A 21959-nucleotide genomic window follows, 5' to 3' on the forward strand; every position below is an offset into this window, starting at 1 on the left:
GAAGGCTGCTGGAGAGCCATGGGAAGGTATCTAGTTGGTATCACGTCCAAGAACCTAGAACTCAGAAGCTGGAGTATTTAGGACCACACCTCCCAGAAACTGAGAGAAGGAGATCCAGGAGTAGGAAATAGTTATTCCCTCAACACAGGTGAGAAGTGGAAATTTCAGGAGGAAAACCCTTAACATAGCAAGATAAAGAAGGCCTGGGTTAAGAGGAGTGGGAAGTGGGACCAGAAGGGATAGCTCAAAACAGTGGGGAAAAAACCAACAGGTCATGTAACCTTCCTAATCCCCCCAGGACACACCTCACAGTGAATAATTCAATGACAGTTGTATTAAGGGGAAATATTGAAACATTCAGCATCGGACACTGATTTACATAGATGCGTTCAACTACTAGAGAAAATAATTTGCCATTTTTCCTTTTTTTCCTGAATTTTAAAATAATTTTATACAATTTTTAAAGGTTACTTTCCATTCAGAGTTACTACAGAATATTGGCTATAGTCCCCGTGTTGCACAACAGATCCTTGAACCTGTCCTACACCCAATAGTTTGTCCCTCCCACTCCCACCCCTATATTGCCCCTCCCCCCCCACTGGTAACCACTTGTTTGTTCTCTGTCTCTCAGTCTGCTGCTTTTTTGTTATATTTACTACTTCGTTGCATTTTTTAGATTCCATATATAAGGGATATGATACGGTATTTCTCTTTCGCTGTCTAGCTTCTCTTAGCATGATACCCTCCAACTCCATCCATGTTGCTGCAGATGGCATTATTTCATTCTTTTTTATGTCTGAGTAATATTCCATTGAACGTATGTACCACATCTTCTTTGTTCATTCATCTGTTGATGGACACTCAGGTTGCTTCCATGTCTTGACAATCATAAATAATGGTAGCAATTTTTCTTTTATCGTTATCCAAGGAAGGACGTTTAATGATACGGGAAGGGAGTTTCACTATGTTCAGTGCAGATTGTAAGTACCAAAAAATTACACACTATACCTTTCCGAGTCAGGTTCACAATGGAACAGATCCGTTGAGGGATAAAGAGGTCAAAGGGCCCCCCCAACACCTTCTCCTCCTTCCATTATTCCTAGAATTGTTGAAAGTGGCAGGCTTGACTTAAAGTTACTATGGCTTCTCATTAATAACAATACTCAAGTGTTTTCAAGTATATCTTATCTAGTCATAGGGAAGTGGGAGGGGGGCTGCCAGAGAGAGTCCCTTTCAGTGCTTGTAGTCAGTTGGTTGTAATATGTTCGAAATTAACATGTCTCAGAAAGGAAGTTGTTCAGCCAGTGTAAATTCTTAACTAGTGATTAAGCCCATGATATGGTAAAAAGACAGCTATTTTATCAAGGTGAAAAGAGGGGCCGAAAGCCCGCTGAGTTCTTCTCACTGCTAAATTTTTTATCAAATAAAAAGAGAAGGCCTTTATTTATTTGAGTGGCTCTGATTTAAATAAAGATGTTCCCCTCATCTGCAGTGAGATGAAAGTTGATAATGGATTACTTAGAAGAACAAACTCTGAAGGAGGAAATTCAATAGTACAAGTACTTGGGTTAAATAGTATAGCTCTGGGACAAAATTATTTGCTCTTGCTTACCGTCTTCTCAGTCAATAACCGATAGCTCTGTTGGAATTGGCCCATGAAGTAAAAAAAAAAAAAAAATTTATTACTAACTCCAATAAAAATTTTTTAAAAAAATTTATTAGTAACTTCTTAGGTGGAAAGAAAACTCAGTTGTCGATGTGACTATTTTCATTTTGTTTTTCGTTTTTGGGGGGTTTTTTGTTTACTCTGACATTTGGAATTGTTTGCTATTTTTACCTCTTGAGAAAACCATGTGTTTGGCTCTTATTAACAAAAAACACATTGTGAGGCTTAGAGTATCCACACACGCTAGAGATTTGTTTTGCTGTTACGATTCACTGTCTGGTTAATGCATGCCATAATTATCCATATTTGTACACATATCATGGCCTTTTGTAATCAAAGACAATGCAGTTGCAGGCATAAGCTCTAAACTGGGGTGTGATCAAGGGAATTTTTTTTCACAGTCCTTGCCCGTTAGGTAAACAGTCTGGACTTTGAAGTTTGGAGTGGCCATTTGAAATATGTGACCTGAAAAACTCCGCATGGTTTTTTGACTCCTGGCAACAAAACATATTTATCCTTTGGCCACCACCTCCTCATCCAGAAAGGTCTGCTGCTGTTTTAAATTTGAAAACAACACATGGGAAAGTTGTCTCCGAATGAGGGTTTGGTACCGCTGAAGCTACGCCCCCTGCCTTTTCTGTTTACATAGACAGACAATAACAATTTGAAATACAAATGCAGCAATAAAAAGAACCTTTCTCCTGGAGGATTAGTGAGCATATGCCTCTTTAGTTATAAAAATAGCACTTGAGAAGCTCTCTGGTTGTAATGTCATTTTCATGAAGCTTTTTATCACGGTTTAGCAAAGGCTTGGAGGTCAAGCTCGGGGCGCGGTGGAAAGGGATTGGAAGCAAGTTTAAGGCAAAGTGTTAGGGGTGTGGGTGCCGGTAGGGACTGCAGAAAGCTCGGGTCCTTCCATCTGAAATCTGACGCCGAGCAACTCCAGGGAGAAACGTAGGATAACCTGGCACTAGGCTGAGCGCGCAGGGGCTGCTTCTGAGTTGCTGCAAAGTCACAGTGGTCTGCTTCTCCCGTCCCTCCCCTTTGCCTCTCCAGCCCCCTCGCCTGCATTCAGACAACCTGATTGGGATCTCACATCGTGTCATCTTGGGTTATAATTTAAAGTTCTTCACATCCACGGCGTTGACGCAAAGGGCACCTTCAAGTTACTCAAATTCCTCACTGTTGCCGTATTGAGCTGGATAATTTGTTGTGGAAGTGAGCCGGGCATCGTAGCATCCCTTGGCTTCTACCCACCAGATGCCAGTAGGCTCCCCACCCCTCCCCATGTGGCAATCAAAAATGTCCCTAGTCATTGCTAAATGTCCCTGGGGGATGAAATCACTCCCAGTTGAGAACCACTGAGTTATAGCAAAGGAAAACTAATATTTATCTGGCATCTCCGATGTGCCAGATACAGACTAGATATTTTATGTAATCCAGGTCATTATCGTTTGAAGCCTTTATCTCCTTTTTATAGATTGGAAACCTGAGGGATGGCAAGGATAGCGGTGGTGGTGTTTTTCAGTTTTATTTTTTGGGTCCTTCTTTATCTTCCAGTACCCAACAATGAAAATGGATTATAACCAGAGAAATTACTCACAGTTACTCCCGTTAATTTATACCTCAATTATCCCCATGCCTGTTTTTCTTTCTCAGTAGTCTGTCTGTCATTGATGTCTACCCTGCTTCCTTAATCTCTTTTTCGGCTTTTCTCTTCATCCTCTCTCCAGAGATCAAAAGAAAATATCCCTCAATCCCATTTTGAAAGCAAGAAAAAAGTTCTGTTTAATGTGTGAAAAGAACGCTATACCTGTAACAAGAAAATACTGTGGTTTTGTGTTACAAAGTTTATAGATGCTTGGAAGGGCATTGAAATCCCTGTATGGTCCATTCATAATCTCCATCCTCATCCTTCTCTTATTCAAACCCCAGGTGTTTTTTGCTTGCCTGACATCAATGTTGGTTAGATATTTTTCCATTGTAGTGACGTTTTAGTGGCATTATATATTAATGTGGGGCAAGGCTTGGACAGTTAGCCGTCATATATGCCATTGTCACAAAAGAAACTATGTTTCAAATTGAAAACTGGTATCCAAGTATAATTTTCCCAAAATTTTAGACCATTTCTCTCAAACAGAGAATGAATATGAGCTAAAGTTTGTTTTTTTCTAAATTCATTGAGGGAACCAGCAGGATGGTAAAGCCCAGTTAAAAGACTATGGGAGAGACAGAAGTACTTACAGCTATTCTAAGAAAGAATACTGGGCTAAGATTGTTAAATTAGATACACAACTGGTTGATGCTCTGCAGGACAATAAAATAATAATTTGGGTGGTTATCTTTTATACAGAAACCGTTAGCATTAGACAGATCCACGTCTGCTGGACAAATTCACTTGCGTTTCTATCAGTTTTCTACAAGTTAATATCTACTCTCACTAATCCATAGTAATTACTGAGCTAAACAAACGTTTCTAATTTCCCTCAAAAGTTAGACAATCCTTGGTTGCCTGTTAAATACTTAAAAACTTTTTTTGACGTTGGAAAAGTAATGTAAGCCTATTTATTGTAGAAAGTTTTAAAAACACTAAGTTTTTAAAAAGGGGAGAAAATAACCATGCTCAAAACCACTACCCAGATGCAACCACTATAAATAGAATTCATATGTTTTCTTACAACTGTTTTTCTAAATATTTTTTAAAATTTCTTTAATGTTGTATCTATTTTATTTATTCATTTTCGGCTGTGTTGGGTCTTCGTTGCTGCACACGGGCTTTCTCTAGTTGTGAGCGGGGGCTACTCTTCATTGTGGTGCGTGGGCTTCTCATTGTGGTGGCTTCTCTTGTTGCAGAACAGGGGCTCTAGGCACGTGGGCTCATTAGTTGTGGCTCACGGGCTCTAGAGCACAGGCTCAGTAGTTGTGGCTCACGGGCTTAGTTACTCCGCGGCATGTGGGATCTTCTTGGACCAGGGCTCGAACCCGTGTCCCCTGCATTGGCAAGCGGATTCTTAGCCACTTAGCCACCATTCTGTGCCACCAGGGAAGCCCCTCTAAATATTTTTAACAGTAGAGTGATTATTGTGAAAAAAAATTGGCAGGCTACTTTTTTTTTCTTTTCCTTACTCTCAAAGATCATATCCTATATCTATGATTTTAATATCTCCATAATGATTTGGCACTTTTTGTATCATGATTCTTTTCACTGTTTTTCCTCATTCATTTCTTTATTATGAACTTTTTCAGAATACAAAAGAGCATAGACAGCAATATAATGACCAATGGTATAGATACAACCTAGTTTAAGAAATAAAATATCACTCACAGAGTTGCCCCCTCCCCCAATTAAATACCTTCCAAATGTACTCCTATCCAGATGGGACCACTGCTCTGGGTTTGGTACTTGTTTTCATATTTATCTTTATACTTGTAGCTCCTACATAAAGCATATGGTATTTTTGCATATTTTCAAACTTTGTACAAATTATATCACAGGTTCTTAAGGTATTAAGGTGCTGCAACTTGCTTTTTTCTATCCCCCTTACGTTTGTGGAGAGTTATCTATCCCTGTAGCCACTTAGAATTCATTCACTCTTAGTGCTGGATACTGTCTACAACTGTGTTTACCCACTTTCCTGTTGATACACATTGAGGTTGGTTTCCATTTTTTACTATAACCCCCGTGTTGCTAGGGACACTGTACCTACGTCTCCCTGTGTACTTGTGTGAGAGTTTCTCTGGGTACATAATTGAGGAGTGGGATACCCACCAATGGGAACTCACATCTGCCCTCTACAACATTCTGCTAAGTCTTTTACCTGACTGTACCAATTTATACTCCCACCAACAGTGCACAAAAGGCTGGTAGCCCTCCGTCAGGAGTTGGCAGACCTTCTCTGTGAGGACCGAGTAGGAAAGCTTTAAGCCTTGGTGAGCTACATACATGCTCTCTGTCACAACTACTCAACTCTGCTGTTGAGCACAAAATCAGCCATGGACAATTCCTAAGTGAATGAGCCTGACAATGTTCTAATAAACCTTTATTTAAGGACACTGCAATTTGAACTTCATATCATTTTCATGTGTCCCAAAATACAATTCTTTTGATTTTTTTCCCCAACCATTTAAAAATACGAAATACAGTCTTAGCTTGTGGGTTATGCAAAACAGATGGCTGGATAGCTTCGGCGCCCGGTCATAATTTGCCAGCCCCTGCTTGATATCCTCTCCAAGATCTGGAATTTTCAGATACCTTCAATGTTTCCACTCTCCTGGGTAGGAAATGGTAAATTGTGAATTTAGTTTGTACTCCTGATTAGTTGTGAAGTCAAGCATTTTATCATGTTTATTGGCCACTAGGATTTTCTCTTCAATGATTTATCTCTTTGTGGGGTTTTCTTTCCCCATATATATATTTTTTAGATTGTGGGTCTTTTATTTATTGACTTATAGGAGTTCTTTCTACTCTCTGGCTAGGAATCCTTTGTGGTATGGTTTGCAAATGTTCTCAGAGTATTGTGGTTCATTTCACTTTTGAAAGGTATCTTTTGATGAAAAGTTTTCAAATTAAAACTAACTATCAAAAAAAAGAAGACTAGAGCACATGAAGAAACTAGAGGATATTTAAACATGTTAAACTGTGGGATGCTGCCTTTAAGGGTGGGTAGTAAATAGGAATCTTAAGACTGAAGTGACTGAGAGCCAGGAAAGGTTTTAACATCTTGTCTGGAGGGCTTCACTGTGACCAAGGACTGCTAATAGTAAGATCAGTGTAGTACTACAGCCGCAGGCATACCTAGTTTTATCCCACTTCGCTTTATTGTGCTGCACAGCTGTTGCATTGAGCAACTCTGACAGCACCAGTTTTCTATCAGCATTTGCTCATTTCATATCTCTGTGTCACATTTTGGTAATTCTTGCAATATTTCAGACATTTTCATTATTATTATATTCGTTATGGTGATCCGCGATCTTTAATGTTACCATTGTAATTGTTTTGGAGTTTTTTCGCAATGAAAACTTTTTAAATTAAAAAAAACACCTAAATGTATCCAAGTGATACTTACTGCACTGTGAAAAAAAGTTTATTCTTTTCACACACCTTGGGTACGTGAAAGGTAACCACAAAGGAAGATACCACTCTCTTGGGTGCGAAAAGAGGAGATATTTCTTCATTGGGCAGAAGTAGAATGTTCCTCACTTCTATTCCAGACTCTCTTTCAGTTCCACTCATTTCCTTGAAGGAAAACAGTTTTGCAACCTGTCGTTCTCTAGTGAAGGCAGTGTCTTTTAAGTGCTGTCTTGAACAGAGCTGCCCAAAGGCATGCATCTGATATTCATGAACCGTTACTTGGCTTTCACAAGTCTGCAGGCTTCTCAAGTGCAAGCCAGCTGACGTCATTCAGAGTAGAAAAAGCCCCTCCCACTTGCACTGGTTAATTGACTTTGATGGGCTCCTCTGCCTGGCTAAGTGGTTCTGGACCAGAGAGCACTGTTGTAATCTGAAGAACTTTCGAAAGTCACCCTGTCCAAGACTGCACACCCCCCAAGACAGCGAGGAAAAAGGAGAGCAGTTGCAATGCTGGTCAGCAAAACAAGACTTGGCTGCCTGGAGCTTCTGTTACTGAGTTCTTGCTCCTGTGAAGGCCTCTGGAGAGCTGGGCTCATTTGGAACTGGGCTGCTATGTTTGACAGACGCCTCATGTCTCCTCAAACTAAGTGCCTTCTTCCCGGGGTAAGCTTGTGGGCAGGGAGTCAGGCCAGATGCACGGTGCGGTGGAAAGAAAGCAGCGATGTACCGCCTTGTGAAGGGACTCGAGCAAATCACGTCGGTGGCTTCACTTTTTCAGAGCTTTTCTCAGCTTGCCAGAAATGCTGTCGTTCACAGTGTGAATACGTAAATGTCCGGGGAGCCGAAGCAAGTAAAACTGGAGCTTTGGTTTTAAAGTGTGTCTTACTGAGATCAACTTAGTAGCTGGGAAGAGAAAGAGGGAGGCGGGGAAACTTGGTGGAAATTGAAAATGCCTTTTCCAGCTGTCGGCTGTCACTTGTCGCTTCGTGGACGGCCCAGCCACTGAGTTTTTTTTGTTTCTGAGGTTTTTCTGTGTAACTCAGAATGATGTGACTTCCCGTGGTGCTGTAAATTAAGATTTGATTGCTATTTGTCACAGTAAAAGTTTTTTTAATGTAATGAAGTACAGAAATGAGAGACTACTGTTTAAAATACTTAAGCAGAGAGCTTTACCTCACAGAGATTGGATGTTTGCGTCTTTGGACTTGGTTTAGAACTTTTAAAGAAAGGATCCTATCATTATTGGTACCCTTCCAGGGAAGGCTCTGGGGGAAAAAAAAAAAATTCTAGAAACCAAATGTAAATCGTAACCTATAAAACTCATACAGTTACAGATATCTGTGCTATTTGGACACGGACGTATCATTGTAGAATCAATAAAGTACAGCTTTTCTAAAAATTCTTTCCAGGTTACCTCTTTTGTTTCCAGTTGTACCAACCTGCACTAAATTTAGTTTAACAGAGAAAAAAAATGCTTGCAGAGAAAAATATCTGTACTTTGGTAATCATTTGTTTTGGGTTAGATCATATAAAAAAAAGTATAGCACAGTCAGTAAATGGTGAGATGCTTTGCTTAATCTGTTGGATTTCAGTGATCTTTTATTATATTTCGTGTGTTTTTGTTTTTGTTTTTTTTGGCTGTGTTGGGTCTTCATTGCTGCGCACGGGCTTTCTCTAGTTGTGGCGAGCGGGGGCTACTCTTCATTGCGGTGCGCGGGCTTCTCGTTGCAGTGGCTTCTCTTGTTGTGGAGCACGGGCTCTAGGCGCACGAGCTTCAGTAGTTGTGGCACATGGACTCAGTAGTTGTGGCTCTCGGGCTCTAGAGCGCAGGCTCAGTAGTTGTGGCGCACGGGCTTAGTTGCTCCGCGGCACGTGGGATCTTCCCCAACCAGGTATCGAACCCGTATCCCCTGCATTGGCAGGCGGATTCTTAACCACCGCGCCACCAGGGAAGCCCTTGTTTTATTTTTTAAATTTACTTTATTGGAGTATAGTTGATTTACAATGTTGTGTTAATTTCTGCTGTACAGCAAAGTCACTTATACATAAATATATACATTCTTTTTCATATTCTTCTCCAGTAGCACAGGATATTGAATATAGTTCCCTGTGCTATACAGTAGGACCTTGTTGTTTATCTCATATATATATATATAATTTAAAATTTTCCAGAGACACAGTTTTCCTTGCTTGTGTTGGCCCCCATTAGACTTTGTATACCTCAGTTATATTTCTTTAGGCTCTGACACGGCTGGCAACATATACACTAATGATAAAGGATTTCGGGATGTTAGATACTTCACAAGTTTCTGAGCTTTTCAAGTGCCACTCAAGTTTAATTCAGAAATTGTTCAGTACCTCTTTGCTTTGAAGGACATCTGGAATCATCGTTTTCCATAAACTTGCCCACTTTCTAAGAATATTATCAGACACTAAATAGCTGCTACAGTCGTTTCTTCTGAGGATTTCTATTATGAATTCGAAAAATGTTTAATCCATAACCCAGACTGCCAGGTATTCAAACTGCCAAATCTATTCCACCCATCATTTTGAATATTTTCAGCCGTGAAGCTGGGCACAAAAAATGTCACAGTTTTTAAAATTGGAATGTCAGTCTATATGATTCTAGAATAGCTACCTGAATAATTTATCCTTTAGTTAATTTCAGTTCTGTCTTGAAGTATTATGGAGAATCTGTGCAAGAACACTTACCCTTTTAAGCTACCTCCTCTTTCCCAAATCTAGACTTTTATTTCCTAAGGCGTAGTCACTCCTCATTTTAACTAACACTTGTGTTTGAATAGGGCTGATAAATACATGGATTTTTGTTTTAATGGTTAAGGTGTAAAATAAGTCTGTATAAAGACTTTATTCTAGGGGATTAAGAGGTATTAAGTACCAGTTATAAAAAAATAAGTCACAGGGATATAATATATAGCACAGGGAATAGAGTCCATATTTTATAATAATGTTGTATGGTATATAGTCTATAAAAATATTGAATCTCTATGCTGCACACCTGAAACTAATATAGTATATTAAGTCAACTGTACCTGAATAAGTAAAGACTTTATTCTGTCCCCATGTAACACTTTCATTTAGTCATTCGCAAAGTTCCCCAATGACAGAGACTTTTCTTTCAATTCGGACAATGATATAAATGAGAGAGAATTTTTTAAAATACACGTATGTATATTTATGTGTGTATGTACGTGTATTATAGAATAATTTTTTAGGATGCTGAATAAATCTGGTGGTCTTTTTTTTGTTCTAATCACGTATGGTTTCAGTTTTTCTATCACTTGTACTTTCTGAAGTCACTACAAACCCCAAATGCATAAAAAGCACATTTAGAAATTATACATTTAATTCTCATCTTGCATTAAAATAAAATGAATAAACCAGTGCAGTTTGGTAGAGGTAATTACTTTTTCATTGCCAAGGGCAAAAAAAGAATATGACACTGTGAATTGGGAGACTGGGATTGACATATATTCACTACTATGTATAAAATAGATAACTAATAAGAACCTGCTGTATAAAAATAAAATAAAATTCAAATTAAAAAAGTATGACTCCAACTAGTATTAAGTATACTTGTTATCTTTTTATGCATGCTAGTAGTATTGCATTGTAAGTTTCTTCAGCATAATATCCTTTATGACTAAAATGTGTGCTGTTATTTTTAGACCAAGATGGCCACTCCCTCTGTCTCCTTTCCTTCCTCCAAATAAAAATGACCTCTCAGATTTGTGCAGGTTTTTCCATTTATTTAGTTCTGTTACCCATGATTTCAGCTTTTTCTGACTGTGATTAAGAGCAAGTGTTTGGAACTCTGCTCAATACTCTGTAATAACCTACACGGGAAAAGAATTTGAAAAAGAATAGATACATGTGTATGTATAACTGAATCACTTTGCTGTACCCCTGAAACTAACACAACATTGTTAATCGACTCTACTCCAATATAAAATAAAAACTAAAAAAAAATAAATAAAAAGTATTAAAATGAAAAAGAAAAAAACAAAGCAAGTGCTTAGACACAGTGAGAACTGCCTTTGAGTGCTACACCGTCCCCTTAACAACGCTCTGATTTGGCAAGTGTTATCTTCTCTGAGCCTCAATTTCATTATCTGTAAAATTAGGAAAATTGATATCTATGCTTCTAGATATTTGCGAGAATTTTTTAAAAATCCCAGTGCATATAGATTGCTTAGCATAATACCTACAGTTATTAAGGGAATGCACCTACCCACCTACATTTTCTGCAGTGGCTAGTAATAAAAGAACTTAGCTCTGAGATCCCAAACTATGACATCTAGGAGAGGCAGCAAGGGAAAGTTGTGAGTTGTTTCTCGTTTGCATATTAGAAGAAAGAAAGATTAAAGTACATAACAACCCTGTGAAGTGGGACTCCTAACTGGATCTCTGTGGATCCAGTATCAGAGGGCTGCGAGGGCAGATGGCAAGTATAAACCCTCCGGAACTATATGCACATATTTGAGTCTATGTGTATAGAGTCTTCTAGCATCAGGATGTTCTCCAAGTGGCCCTCAACTCCCAAATGATCAAGAACCAGAGCTCTTGAATGGGAATAAGCCCTAGAGAACAAAAAATAGGATGGAGGTTAAATATTCTAAGAAGTCTAATAATTTTCAAACTCTTTATTTCTCTTTACCTTTATTTTGTAAATCAGTTTAGGGGGAGAAAAGGAAACTGACATGAGTCTGTGTATTCCCATGTATTATAAAACACATAGTGGTCTAAAGCTACAGATTTCTGCACCATTTTTCAGGTCTCACTTGTATGTAAATGGATGTATAATGTTAGAAAGGCTTGGGGGCTAGTGTAGGTAAGGATTCTTTAAAGGGTGAACATGGGAACGTGTGGTTTATCACCTGGAAATGCCAGAATGTTTGCCCACATAAAACAATCAATTTGTGGAAATAAAAGTTTTCTGAAATACCGAAGAGATTTAGCCAAGTTATTTTTATTGCCAAGATTGAAAACTCTTGAAAGAGAGCTTTCCATGTCAAAGTAATTAATTAAAAGTTATTCGTATTAAAAATACAAGAAATTTTAAAGGAAATGTGCGTAGGAACACTCCAGAATCTCACTGCTTTGGGTCAGATATTTTTTCTTCTAGCAAATCACATCCCATTCCTTTTCCACAAGCATACATACTTTCATAGTTGTAACTACAGTGCGCAGACTGTTTAGGATTCTGCCCTTTTCCTTCAGCTGTATTTTGAAATCACTTTTTCATCACAGAACAGTTCAGCATGGTGTGGATTTACCGTAGCTCTTCCAAAGAGAGTGGACATTTATTGTTAGACTTTTAGTTAACTCCATATTTTTTTATAGATAAATCTGTCATAACAATTTTGAGCATATGGTTTTTAACAAATAACTTCTTTGAGATAAGTTCTCGGATGTGGAATTATTTGTGCAAGTGAGTGGGATTGAATGTTCTTATGCTCTGCCTTTCCATCATTCTTTTCAAAATGTTTATATCAGTCGACAGTAAGAACATAGTGTTATTATTATGGTAATTTTGTCACAATACACCCCACATTAGGTGTTAAAATTGCCTTCAAATGTAAATAACTGCACAGCATCACTTGAATTTCTGTTTAGTAGATTAACTAGTAAAGGTGTGTATTTATCAGAAATGTGTATATTCTTTGTACCTCTGTGTAAATTATTTTATTAGATTTCCTGTGTTTCGATTACCGTATTGAAAAGTGTGTCTTGTCTCACCTTGAGGGTCATAGATTTTGCATTAAGGACAGCAGGATTGTCAAGTTGTTGTTGATTCTGTTGACCTAAGGAGAAATGCACAACAGGAGAGTTGTGAGTTGAAGTTTTATTCGGGGACCATACTGAGGACTGTAGCCTGGGAGAGCGCCTCAAAAGACAGCTTCAAAGAGGTGCGGAAGAAGCCAGTTTCTATGTGAGTTTTGGCTCAGGGATACATACAGTTAAGCATACATCTTGGTAAAAGGTTACTGCTCGTCACAAAGAACAGGTATTTCCAGTTAATGACTTTAGTGCTTCACCTATGTACGGGAAGATGCAAGAATCTGTGTTCATTAAAATTATCCCTGAAGGATACATCTAACCGTCCAAGGGGCCTGCTTTTCCAGAGCGCATGTTGCCTCAGTCTGTTTTTCGTCCTGAATTCTTCTCAGGGTGCAGCGTGGTCAGTCGGCGGCTGCAGTGGAAATGACGTAGTCCTCCTAGAACTTGGGTGGTGGGCAACGCTCTTTGCTTTGTTTACACATCAGGGCTGTCGCAGCTCAGAAGGGACCCTGTCCCCTGATAGCTTCCTGTGGGGCTTCCCCTTCCAGTGGTCATTCAGGGCCTCTCTCTCCCCCTCCCCTAGGGTTAGAGAACTGGAATTTTCTATACTCTTTCTTCGTAAGGGAAGTGTCTTTTTTTTTTTTTTTTTTTTGCTGTACGCGGGCCTCTCACTGTTGTGGCCTCTCCCGTTGCGGAGCACAGGCTCCGGACGCGCAGGCTCAGCGGCCATGGCTCACGGGCCCAGCCGCTCCGCGGCATGTGGGATCTTCCCGGACCGGGGCACGAACCCGCGTCTCCTGCATAGGCAGGTGGACTCTCAACCACTGCGCCACCAGGGAAGCCCGGACGTGTAACTTTGACCTTAATGTAATCTGATGTCCTTTGTGAACCTTACAAACGGTACTTACATGCCTTTATTTCTTTTTTTATTGATGTATAGCCGATTTACAATGTTGTGTTAATTTCTGCCTTACAGCAAAGTGACTCAGTTATACATATATATATACCTTCTTTTTTTGATGTTCTTTTCCATTATGCTTTATCATAAGATTTTGAATATAGTTCCCTGTGCTATACAGTAGGATCTGGCTGTTTATCCATTCTATACATAAAAGCTTACGTCAACTCACCACAAACTCCCACTCCATTCCTCTACCCACCCCCTCCGCTGCTTGGCAACCACAAGTCTGTTCTCTATGCCTGTGAGTCTGTTTCTGTTTTGTAGATAAGTTCGTTTGTGTCATATTTTAGATTCCATATATAAGTGATATCATATGGTATTTGTCTTTCTTTTTCTGACTGACTTCACTTAGTATGATAATCTCTGGGTTCATCCTTGTTGCTGCAAATGGCATTATTTCATTCTTTTCCATGGCTGAGTAATACTCCATTGTATGTATGTACCACATCTTCTTTAGCCATTCATCTGTGGATGGACATTTAGATTGTTTCCACGTCTTGGCTATTGTGAATAGTGCTGCTATGAACATAGGGGTGCGTGTATATTTTTGAATTAGAGTTTAGAGTAGGCCCAGGGGTGGGATTGCTCTATTTTTAGTTTTCTAAGGAACCTCCATACTGTTTTCCATAGTGGCTGCACCAACTTACATTCCCACCAATAGTGTAGGAGGGTTCCCTTTTCTCTGCACCCTCTCCAGCATTTGTTATTTAGTTACATGCCTTTAAGTCTTGGTCCAATTATATAGCAGTTTTGTTACCTGTCAGTGGCATTTTAGGCATCAGAAAAGAGAAAAATCTGACCCCTGCAGTCATATCTAAGATCCTTATCATGCAGCTAGCATGTGAAATAGATCTGCCACCGTCCAGAAGGTTCCCCACCCTCTGATGCCAGTGCCCCCTTTACAGAGTCGGTGTTGTACCATGCTGGGTCTCCTAGTCTTCTTAGTTACTTTAGGCTTTTGCTTTATCACCTGGAAAATGAAAGTAATCATTCTTATCCCTCCATCACTCTTCATGGGAGCCTCTGAAGGCCTGTGGGGGGTGATGCTAAATTCTCAAAGCATCTCAGAACAGCTGTTTATAGTTTTGTCTTTCCTTTGAAGCCCTAGTCACTGTTTGAAGAATGTACTTTCAATATCAGTATGTATTCAGTCAAGTATTTTAACCTCAGGTCTTTTTCTTTTTCTTTGCATTTTTCTTTTTTCTTTTTTTTCCTTTTGGGCCTCTCCTGTCTTGGTACCAACACAGTTGTTTCTGCAGCCTGAAACCTGATGAGCCCAAGATCCTTCCTGTGGGGTCCAGGTTTATGACCATTTTCATAACTTAGTTTAATAAGGTTTAATGCTCACTAAAAACACGTACATGCTTGGAGCTTTCCAAGGCCAAGTTCCACACGAGCGGGTTCTGCGCATCCTTCATAGCTGTGCTTCCAAGGCCTTTACAATGGGCTTTCACAGCCGGCTGTGAATAATGAATGCTAACTTGATGTTTGGGTATTTTTTTTTTAAGTTTCCATATGCACTCATATATAACAGTATGAAAAAGAAGTGACTTAATGATATTGAACAAACAGATCAGTCACCTACACATGATATGTGTTGAGTACTACCCAGGGGGATTAGATGTGGTCTCTGTTGTTGGGGAAATTATTATTTATTCAGATAACATAAGATAAAAAGTATGTATGCCTCTGTGCAAATATTGAGGAAAAGAAGCATAAATCTCTAGATTATGGTCAGCACACATGTTTAGAGAATTCTCAGGGTCAAGGAGTGGTTGAAAATTCAGAAGTTACGGAATTCAGTTCAGTTTAACGACCATGCAAGAACAGGTTTGTCAACTGTCTCTTTAATATGATTTAGTTAAACTACGTAGAGCTAGAATACGGAGGTCCAAGATGATTACGTGGCTGAATCAGAGCTCAGTGGAAGTTTCTGTTTTAAACACATCTCCCACCTGCTCCCTCTGCTTCGTCCCCAAAAGGACAGCTGTCATGGAGCTCCACATTAATAAGAGACAATAAGAGGTCATTTGTGTGAACGATAAAGGTTCCCCATTCCTGATGCAGTATCTGCTCTTGTGTTGAGAAAATATGTATTTGTTTAATTTCTATAGCCGAGTGAGAGTACTTGCCTTCTCTGGGACTGTTTTTCATTCTAGCAGCATCCACTTAGCACTCATAACGCCATGAAAGTCGAAGACATTATGCTATGGTAAATCAGCCAGTCACGAGAGGGCAGATGCTCTGTGATTTCGTTTATACAAGGTACCTGGAATAGTCAGATTGATAGAGACAGAGAGTATCACAGTAGTTGCCAGGAGCTCTGGGGAGTGGGAAGTGGGGAGTGAGTGTTTAAGGGGGACAGAGTTTCCGATGATGCAGCAGTTCTGCAGATGGCTGGTGGTGACGGTTGCCTAACTGTGTGAATGGACTTAACGCCACTGAACTGTACACCGAAAAGCAGCTCGAAGGGCACATGTGTGTTGTGTCTATTTTACTACAGTTTTTAAAAATCAATTTAAAAAAGTCTTTAGTGCGTATGTATGTTGCGTGAGGCCAGGTGCTTTCTATGTATTATCTTATTTAATCCTTGTAGCAACCTAGTGAAGGAGACACGTTATTATCTGTCATTTATAGATGAAGAATCTGGTCTGAGCACGGCCAGGAACGTCACGAGTCTAGGTCCACTCAGGGGACGGTGGTGGAAGCTGGGAGAGCAGCCCAGTGGTCAGCCTGCCATGTATACATACACTTGTCTGTGCACGGTTTCCTTTTTTTTTTTTCCCCCCCTGTGATAACTGGGCTCTAAGTGTTCAGACTGACACCACTACTGCTGCCTTTCTTTAGGAAGAGGGACCAGGGTTCTTGGGGCCCCTCCTTGACATTTGTGCCCTGAGTGTCCTGTGTCCAGGTGATGCCATTCCCCCCAGCGCTCCAGAATTCAGCCAGGCCCGACCAGCCTTTCCCGCAACAAACCCCAAAGCCAGCTGCGTCCTGGCTTCTTAGGCAGAATCCATGAAAATCACCCAATCGGCTTGCTCCCGAGATCGTTCTCAAAATGAACTTGTGCTGTGAAAATCACTTAGCCCTCTCTAAACAAGCCACTTCTAATAAAATGGTGTTTTTTATCTTCTAGAAAGGTCCATTAGAATTTTTTTTTTTTAAGAAGAGCTTTCTTCCCCCCCTTATCATATGTCCCAGCTACGTTTCAGAAAAAGAAAAAAACAGAGCATAAACTCATTTCCAAAAGGGAATATACTTTGTGAAAGCCAAGTAAGGATATTTTCGTAAAGAATTCATATGTACCATTGCTTTCCCTTTTCCATTTTTCATTGCTGAAATCTGTGTTTCTAACCAGATTTCACCTGAGGGGTTTTTTGGTTCATTTTTTTTTTGATTTTGTTTCGATTCGTTTGTTTTGCAAGTGCTGGCTTTGGACCAGGTATGTTCTATATCCCATCCTCCTGTTGGATTACAGATTAGAAGACCATTCAGTGATACAATTAGTTTTATAAAACAAGGAATGAGGTGCTGTGGGGAATTGGACTGAGTCAGAGATTTTGCTGATTCTGCTACCTACTGACTGTTGCCTCTTTACATTTCTCTACTTTTTTTTTTTTTTCTTTATTTTGGCCACGCTGCACGGCGTGCGGGATCTTAGTTCCCCGACCAGGGATCGAACCCGGGCCCCCTGCAGTGGAAGCGCAGATTCTTAACCACTGGACCACCAGGGAAGTCCCATCTACCTATATTTTTCAGTTGGGCGAGGTGATGAACTTGAATACAAAAGAATAGGCCAAGATAATGAATTAAATCAAGTTCTTAATTACAGAATTAGGAAACTTTTTAACATCAAAGATTCCATGCTCATGTTCCTTCCAAAGTCGTTGAGTCGCTTGTAAAATGTGATTTCTACTCCCAGCTTTTTCCTGATGAGTTCAATTCAGCCAGTCAGAATGCTGACAGTTTCCACAAACCTGCGAAAAATACTTATGACATTTAAAATACAAATATAGACACGCAGAATTTCACATCCTCTACTCTCCTGATGCTTTCTCAAGGCCAGTTCAGTTTCTCCTAATAAGGCGTTTGACCTGCTTGCCGAGCTCTGACAGATGATATTTTTACAGGTCTGTTCTTTCAGTGTATTCAGTGCAAGTCCTGAGCTGGACAGACCAGATGGGCCTTATTCACCGATGGAGAATTCAGCCTAAAAGGACCATTTCAGCACCCAAGTCAATCTCATTATACTTCATTCTTACCCTTACGAAAGATAATGCCTCTTTATTTGGTATACATGTGTTCTTTCCAATGACATGAATTGAGGTGACTTTTAGGCATCATGTCCCATTACAGAGCTCCTCTGTGAAGCAGGGCAAACAGGGCATCTGGGGCTGTTAATTCTTAACAACACCGGGAGGATGTAATTGGTTTATCACAAGGGACAGTGAAGATAGCACATGTCATCACTGTATGAATGCTCTTAGGTTATGGAATTTGGTCAGTGACTAACGTTATCATGGATGTGTACTGAAATAGCCAGCAGTCAGAGTGATAAATTGTGAAAGAGAAGAGAAGCCAGTAACAGTCAGCAAATGATAAGCAAGTACACGGCTTAAAAGCATTCCTGGAGTTTCATTTATCAGAACTCCTATTTACTTTGTGTTGCTCCCTGTTTGTTGCTGTGGAAGAGGTTCTCTTAATTATAGTCGCCATTTGTTTAAAGTATGTACTAATTGTTATACGAAGGACAAGGGGAAGCGTGGGCTTAGTTGCAGACCTGTGTTTCAAGTCATACAGAAAGGAGCCATTTCTTTATAGCATTTCATAGCTGTTTTCAAGGGAGAGTGTTTACATGTAAGATTTAACACCATTTGAAATGATCAGCTAGTATATCGGATATTCTCATCTTCTGAGCAAAAGAAGGAACATGTCCATTTGTATCAATAAAATCTGTCAGTGGAATATGGGGGCATTTTAAAAAATACATCTTTATTGGAGTATAATTGTTTCACAATGTTGTGTTAGTTGCTGCTGCATAACCAAGTGAATCAGCCATATGCATACGTATATCCCCGTATCCCCTCCCTCTGGCGTCTCCCTCCCTCCCCCCCTCCCCATCCCACCCCTCTAGGTGGTCGCAAAGCCCCGAGCTGATCCCCCTGTGCTATGCGGCTGCTTCCCACTAGCTATCTACCTTACGTTCGGTAGTGTATATGTGTCCATGCCTCTCTCTCACTTCGTCCCAGCTTACTCTTCCCCCTCCCTGTGTCCTCAAGTCCATTCTCTACGTCTGCGTCTTTATTCCTGCCCTGGCATATTTTGAATATATCAAACATATGAATGTCATCTCTAGTAAAGTTGTAAATTACAATAATATTTTAATAAGGTTATTTTTCTTATTCATGAAATATTACAAGATGTTCCGTAGGACAAAAATGTGATCTGTTCAGTTAAAAAAAAAAAAAAAATGAAAGAAAAGTCTTGTTTTTTTTAAGAGAAATATGATTGCTAAACAATAATATGGCTTACACTTTAATTCTAGATGATCTTAGGTTTTAAAATTAGCATTGGGCTTTAAAAATTTTATGATCGTGTAGGAAATCTCTATTTTTATGTTCTTAGAAAAATCTTCGTTAAGGGCATGACTCTTCTCAACTGTTTCTCGCTTAATAATTTTACGCTGTGAACTGTGTAAGCATTTCTTTTCTTGACAGTTCACTGATCTGTGTTCATTCAGTACAAGGTCCACATCAAAGTAAAATGAACCACAAAGACGTCTAAAGCTAATTGAAGGGAAAAAGAAAGCAAATGCTTGGGGAGAGAGAATGTAATACTCCAGGGATTGTGAACTATTGACATTTCTTATTCACAGGAATCTAGATTGATAGTATGAGTTTAGATTTCCCACGTAGTTCTTAAGAAAGATTCCCTTATACTGCTCTGTGGAAGGTGAGGGCTTTGCGTTCATCATGTTTATCCTAGAATGTCTGTCTGCTTAGCCTGTTAACTCTGACAACGGCCATTATCCTTTTCTTTGCCCAAAGGCATGATTATGAAATATTACAAGCATAGCTGTATTCCTAGGATAAGCAATAAATCTTTCTAGGCGCTGGTCAAACTCTTAAGGATTCTGGTTAATATTTTGGTTCTTGATATTTATTAATACCAGCAAGCGGCTGGTAAGCTGGTGAGTACTTGATTACGATTACAGTGGAATTTATGTTTCTTTAAAAAAAGAAAATGGAATAGGCCTCAATGAGATGAGTGACGCTGGACGCATTCCCCGGTATCTGTGACAGTCAGTTGCCTTATCTTTGCGATTGAAGGAATAATGATATGAGCCCTCTTGACCTCAAGGATCGAATCTAATATATGTGAAAACCTTGAAAATAGTAAAGCACAAACTTCCTGCCTGGAGATCTGACCTCTCCTGGGAACAGTTCCCTCAATAAAGTCCCATGAGAACTTCCATTGTGCCTGGTCCCAACCCCCAATTCACCCTCCATCCCTTCTATCCCTCTACCAGTTCACTCAGTCTTTGAAAAGTCCCAAAAGCTGTTGAAAGGGTCCTAAGGAGAGAAGAATGGTGGCCAGGACGAGACAGTTGTAATGGGGCCTAAGGGTGGACTGAATAGTATAACAGGGTAGTCAGCTGTGTTGGGGGCAACCGAGGCCACAGAGGATTAAGGCTGAAAAGAAAGCCAGAGTCATTCTGTTTATTTGTATTTTGCTGACGCTGTTAATGTTTATTCATTTGTTTTGCAGTTAGGGCCCCAGGGAGGAGGGGACCATCTTTAGAACTGTCTCAAGACACAATGGGGCCAAAGGCCCAAGAGCAGAGGAATGGGGAACTTAACAAGAAGTGAGGGAGAGCAAAGAGCAGGAACTGGCTTCTTCGAATGTGAACATAGGTTAGTTGTCTACCTATTCTACACAGGGATTGGGAGAGTTCAGAGAGTGAAAATATAACACAACTGTTAGAACCACATGTGCTTTCTTTTTGCAGAAGTCACTTCTGAAGGGAAGATATTACAGTGTTTCACAGTGCTTAACATAATACTTCTAACACCTCATGGTATTTGAACTTTCCTGATTTGGGGAGTCTGGATAAGGAGCTTTACCTTTTGTAAATCTGACTTCTAGCTATTCATTTCTAGGTATGAATCTACTTAGAAAAGTCATTAGGTTAAAAAAAAAAAAAGAAAAGTTTTAAAAAACTGGGGTATTCACATGTCACTCACCATTTGGCGTTCATTTTACATACGATCTGTTCTTGGGATGATAAGTGATATCACACGAATGAGTAGAACACTGGAATAAATGTAGCCTTGATTTTATTTCTTTTTATACTACAGCAGAGCCTCCGCTCAAGCCAAGAGCTCTAGTTATAATCAAAGAAGTATCTGGTGCAAACCCAGCTACCGAGGCTCCCAGAGTCTGATCTGATTTTTTCTTTCTCTTCTGTGGTGTCTGAATTAACTAACTCACAGGTAAATTATGAAAAAGCAAAACAAAACAACCACCTTTCTGGAAGGTTTTCACAGGGTCCTTCCTGATCCTCAAATGAAATTCCCAGTTAATGCAAACAACAGATACAAAACTTGTAAACCTCAAAAAGTAATTATTTTTTTTATTCTGAGTAGCATTTTTTTCAATCTGTGATTGTGCAGGCATGTCCACTCTGAAAGACGGGATGAGGTAGTCACCTGCCTGCCCCTATAGGTAGGCAGCGTGGATGGGGCAGTTGTTAAGTGCACATTGACAGAGGTGTGTGACACAGGTATGTGGCTATGGGAGACCACGGTTAACAATTCTTGGTAAAGTTCCAAACAAAAGCCAGTCTTCCATCGATTTACACAGTACTTTCATCTGTAGAAAATTCAGTATATTTAACAACTATACAGAACTTTTTGCCTATATGCAAGATAGAGTTAGATTCTAGGTTCAGGTCACTTTATAAACAGATTTTTCACGTACCTGAACTCCAGCAGGACTGTCAAAGGGCACGAGGGATGTATACCCATTTTATTATTACACAGGACTATTGTGCCCAATGCAGGGCATTTATATTCTTGGCCACTGTCCACAAACAGCCTGTAATGTCCCTCAATTGTTGAGACAACCAAACAGGCTGCAACAGATTTCTGGAACGTTCTTTTTGGAATGCCCCATCTAGACTCTAATCTCCACTGAGTGCCGGCACCATGTTCGCCTTGAACTGTAGAAGCCTTGACATCTAGCAGATGTTGTATATGATAGCAGCGCAGGACAAATATTTCAGGCAGGAATGAGTGAAAGAGTGGTTGGATGGATAAATGAAAGGGAAAACGTGCGAACAGGGAAATGCATTCATCCATTCAACTAATAAATGTTTACTGAGCAACTCATATATGGGCCAGGTGCTGTTCTAGGACCTAGGAACACAGCGGTTAATGAGACAAATTCCCTGCTCTAAT

The 21959-nt window shown here is 39.8% G+C and overlaps 1 protein-coding gene across 9 annotated transcripts in view; it reads left to right on the forward strand.

Moving 5' to 3' along the window:
* Positions 1 to 21959, forward strand: part of CACNB2 (calcium voltage-gated channel auxiliary subunit beta 2) — a gene marked incomplete at both ends in the record, with an annotated part of 400287 nt that overhangs the window by 208315 nt on the left and 170013 nt on the right. Inside the window, one exon of one of the 9 annotated variants that reach the window (XM_082844973.1) lies at positions 7350 to 7400. The exons of the other annotated variants lie outside the window; for them this stretch is intronic. Coding sequence (XP_082701099.1) covers positions 7350 to 7400 — 51 coding nt within the window. Of the gene's footprint in view, positions 1 to 7349; positions 7401 to 21959 lie in introns of those variants that run through there. 9 annotated transcript variants of the gene reach the window in all.

The sequence above is a fragment of the Leucopleurus acutus genome (genome assembly GCF_964270905.1).
Source record: "Leucopleurus acutus genome assembly, chromosome: 1".
NCBI lineage: Eukaryota > Metazoa > Chordata > Mammalia > Artiodactyla > Delphinidae > Leucopleurus > Leucopleurus acutus.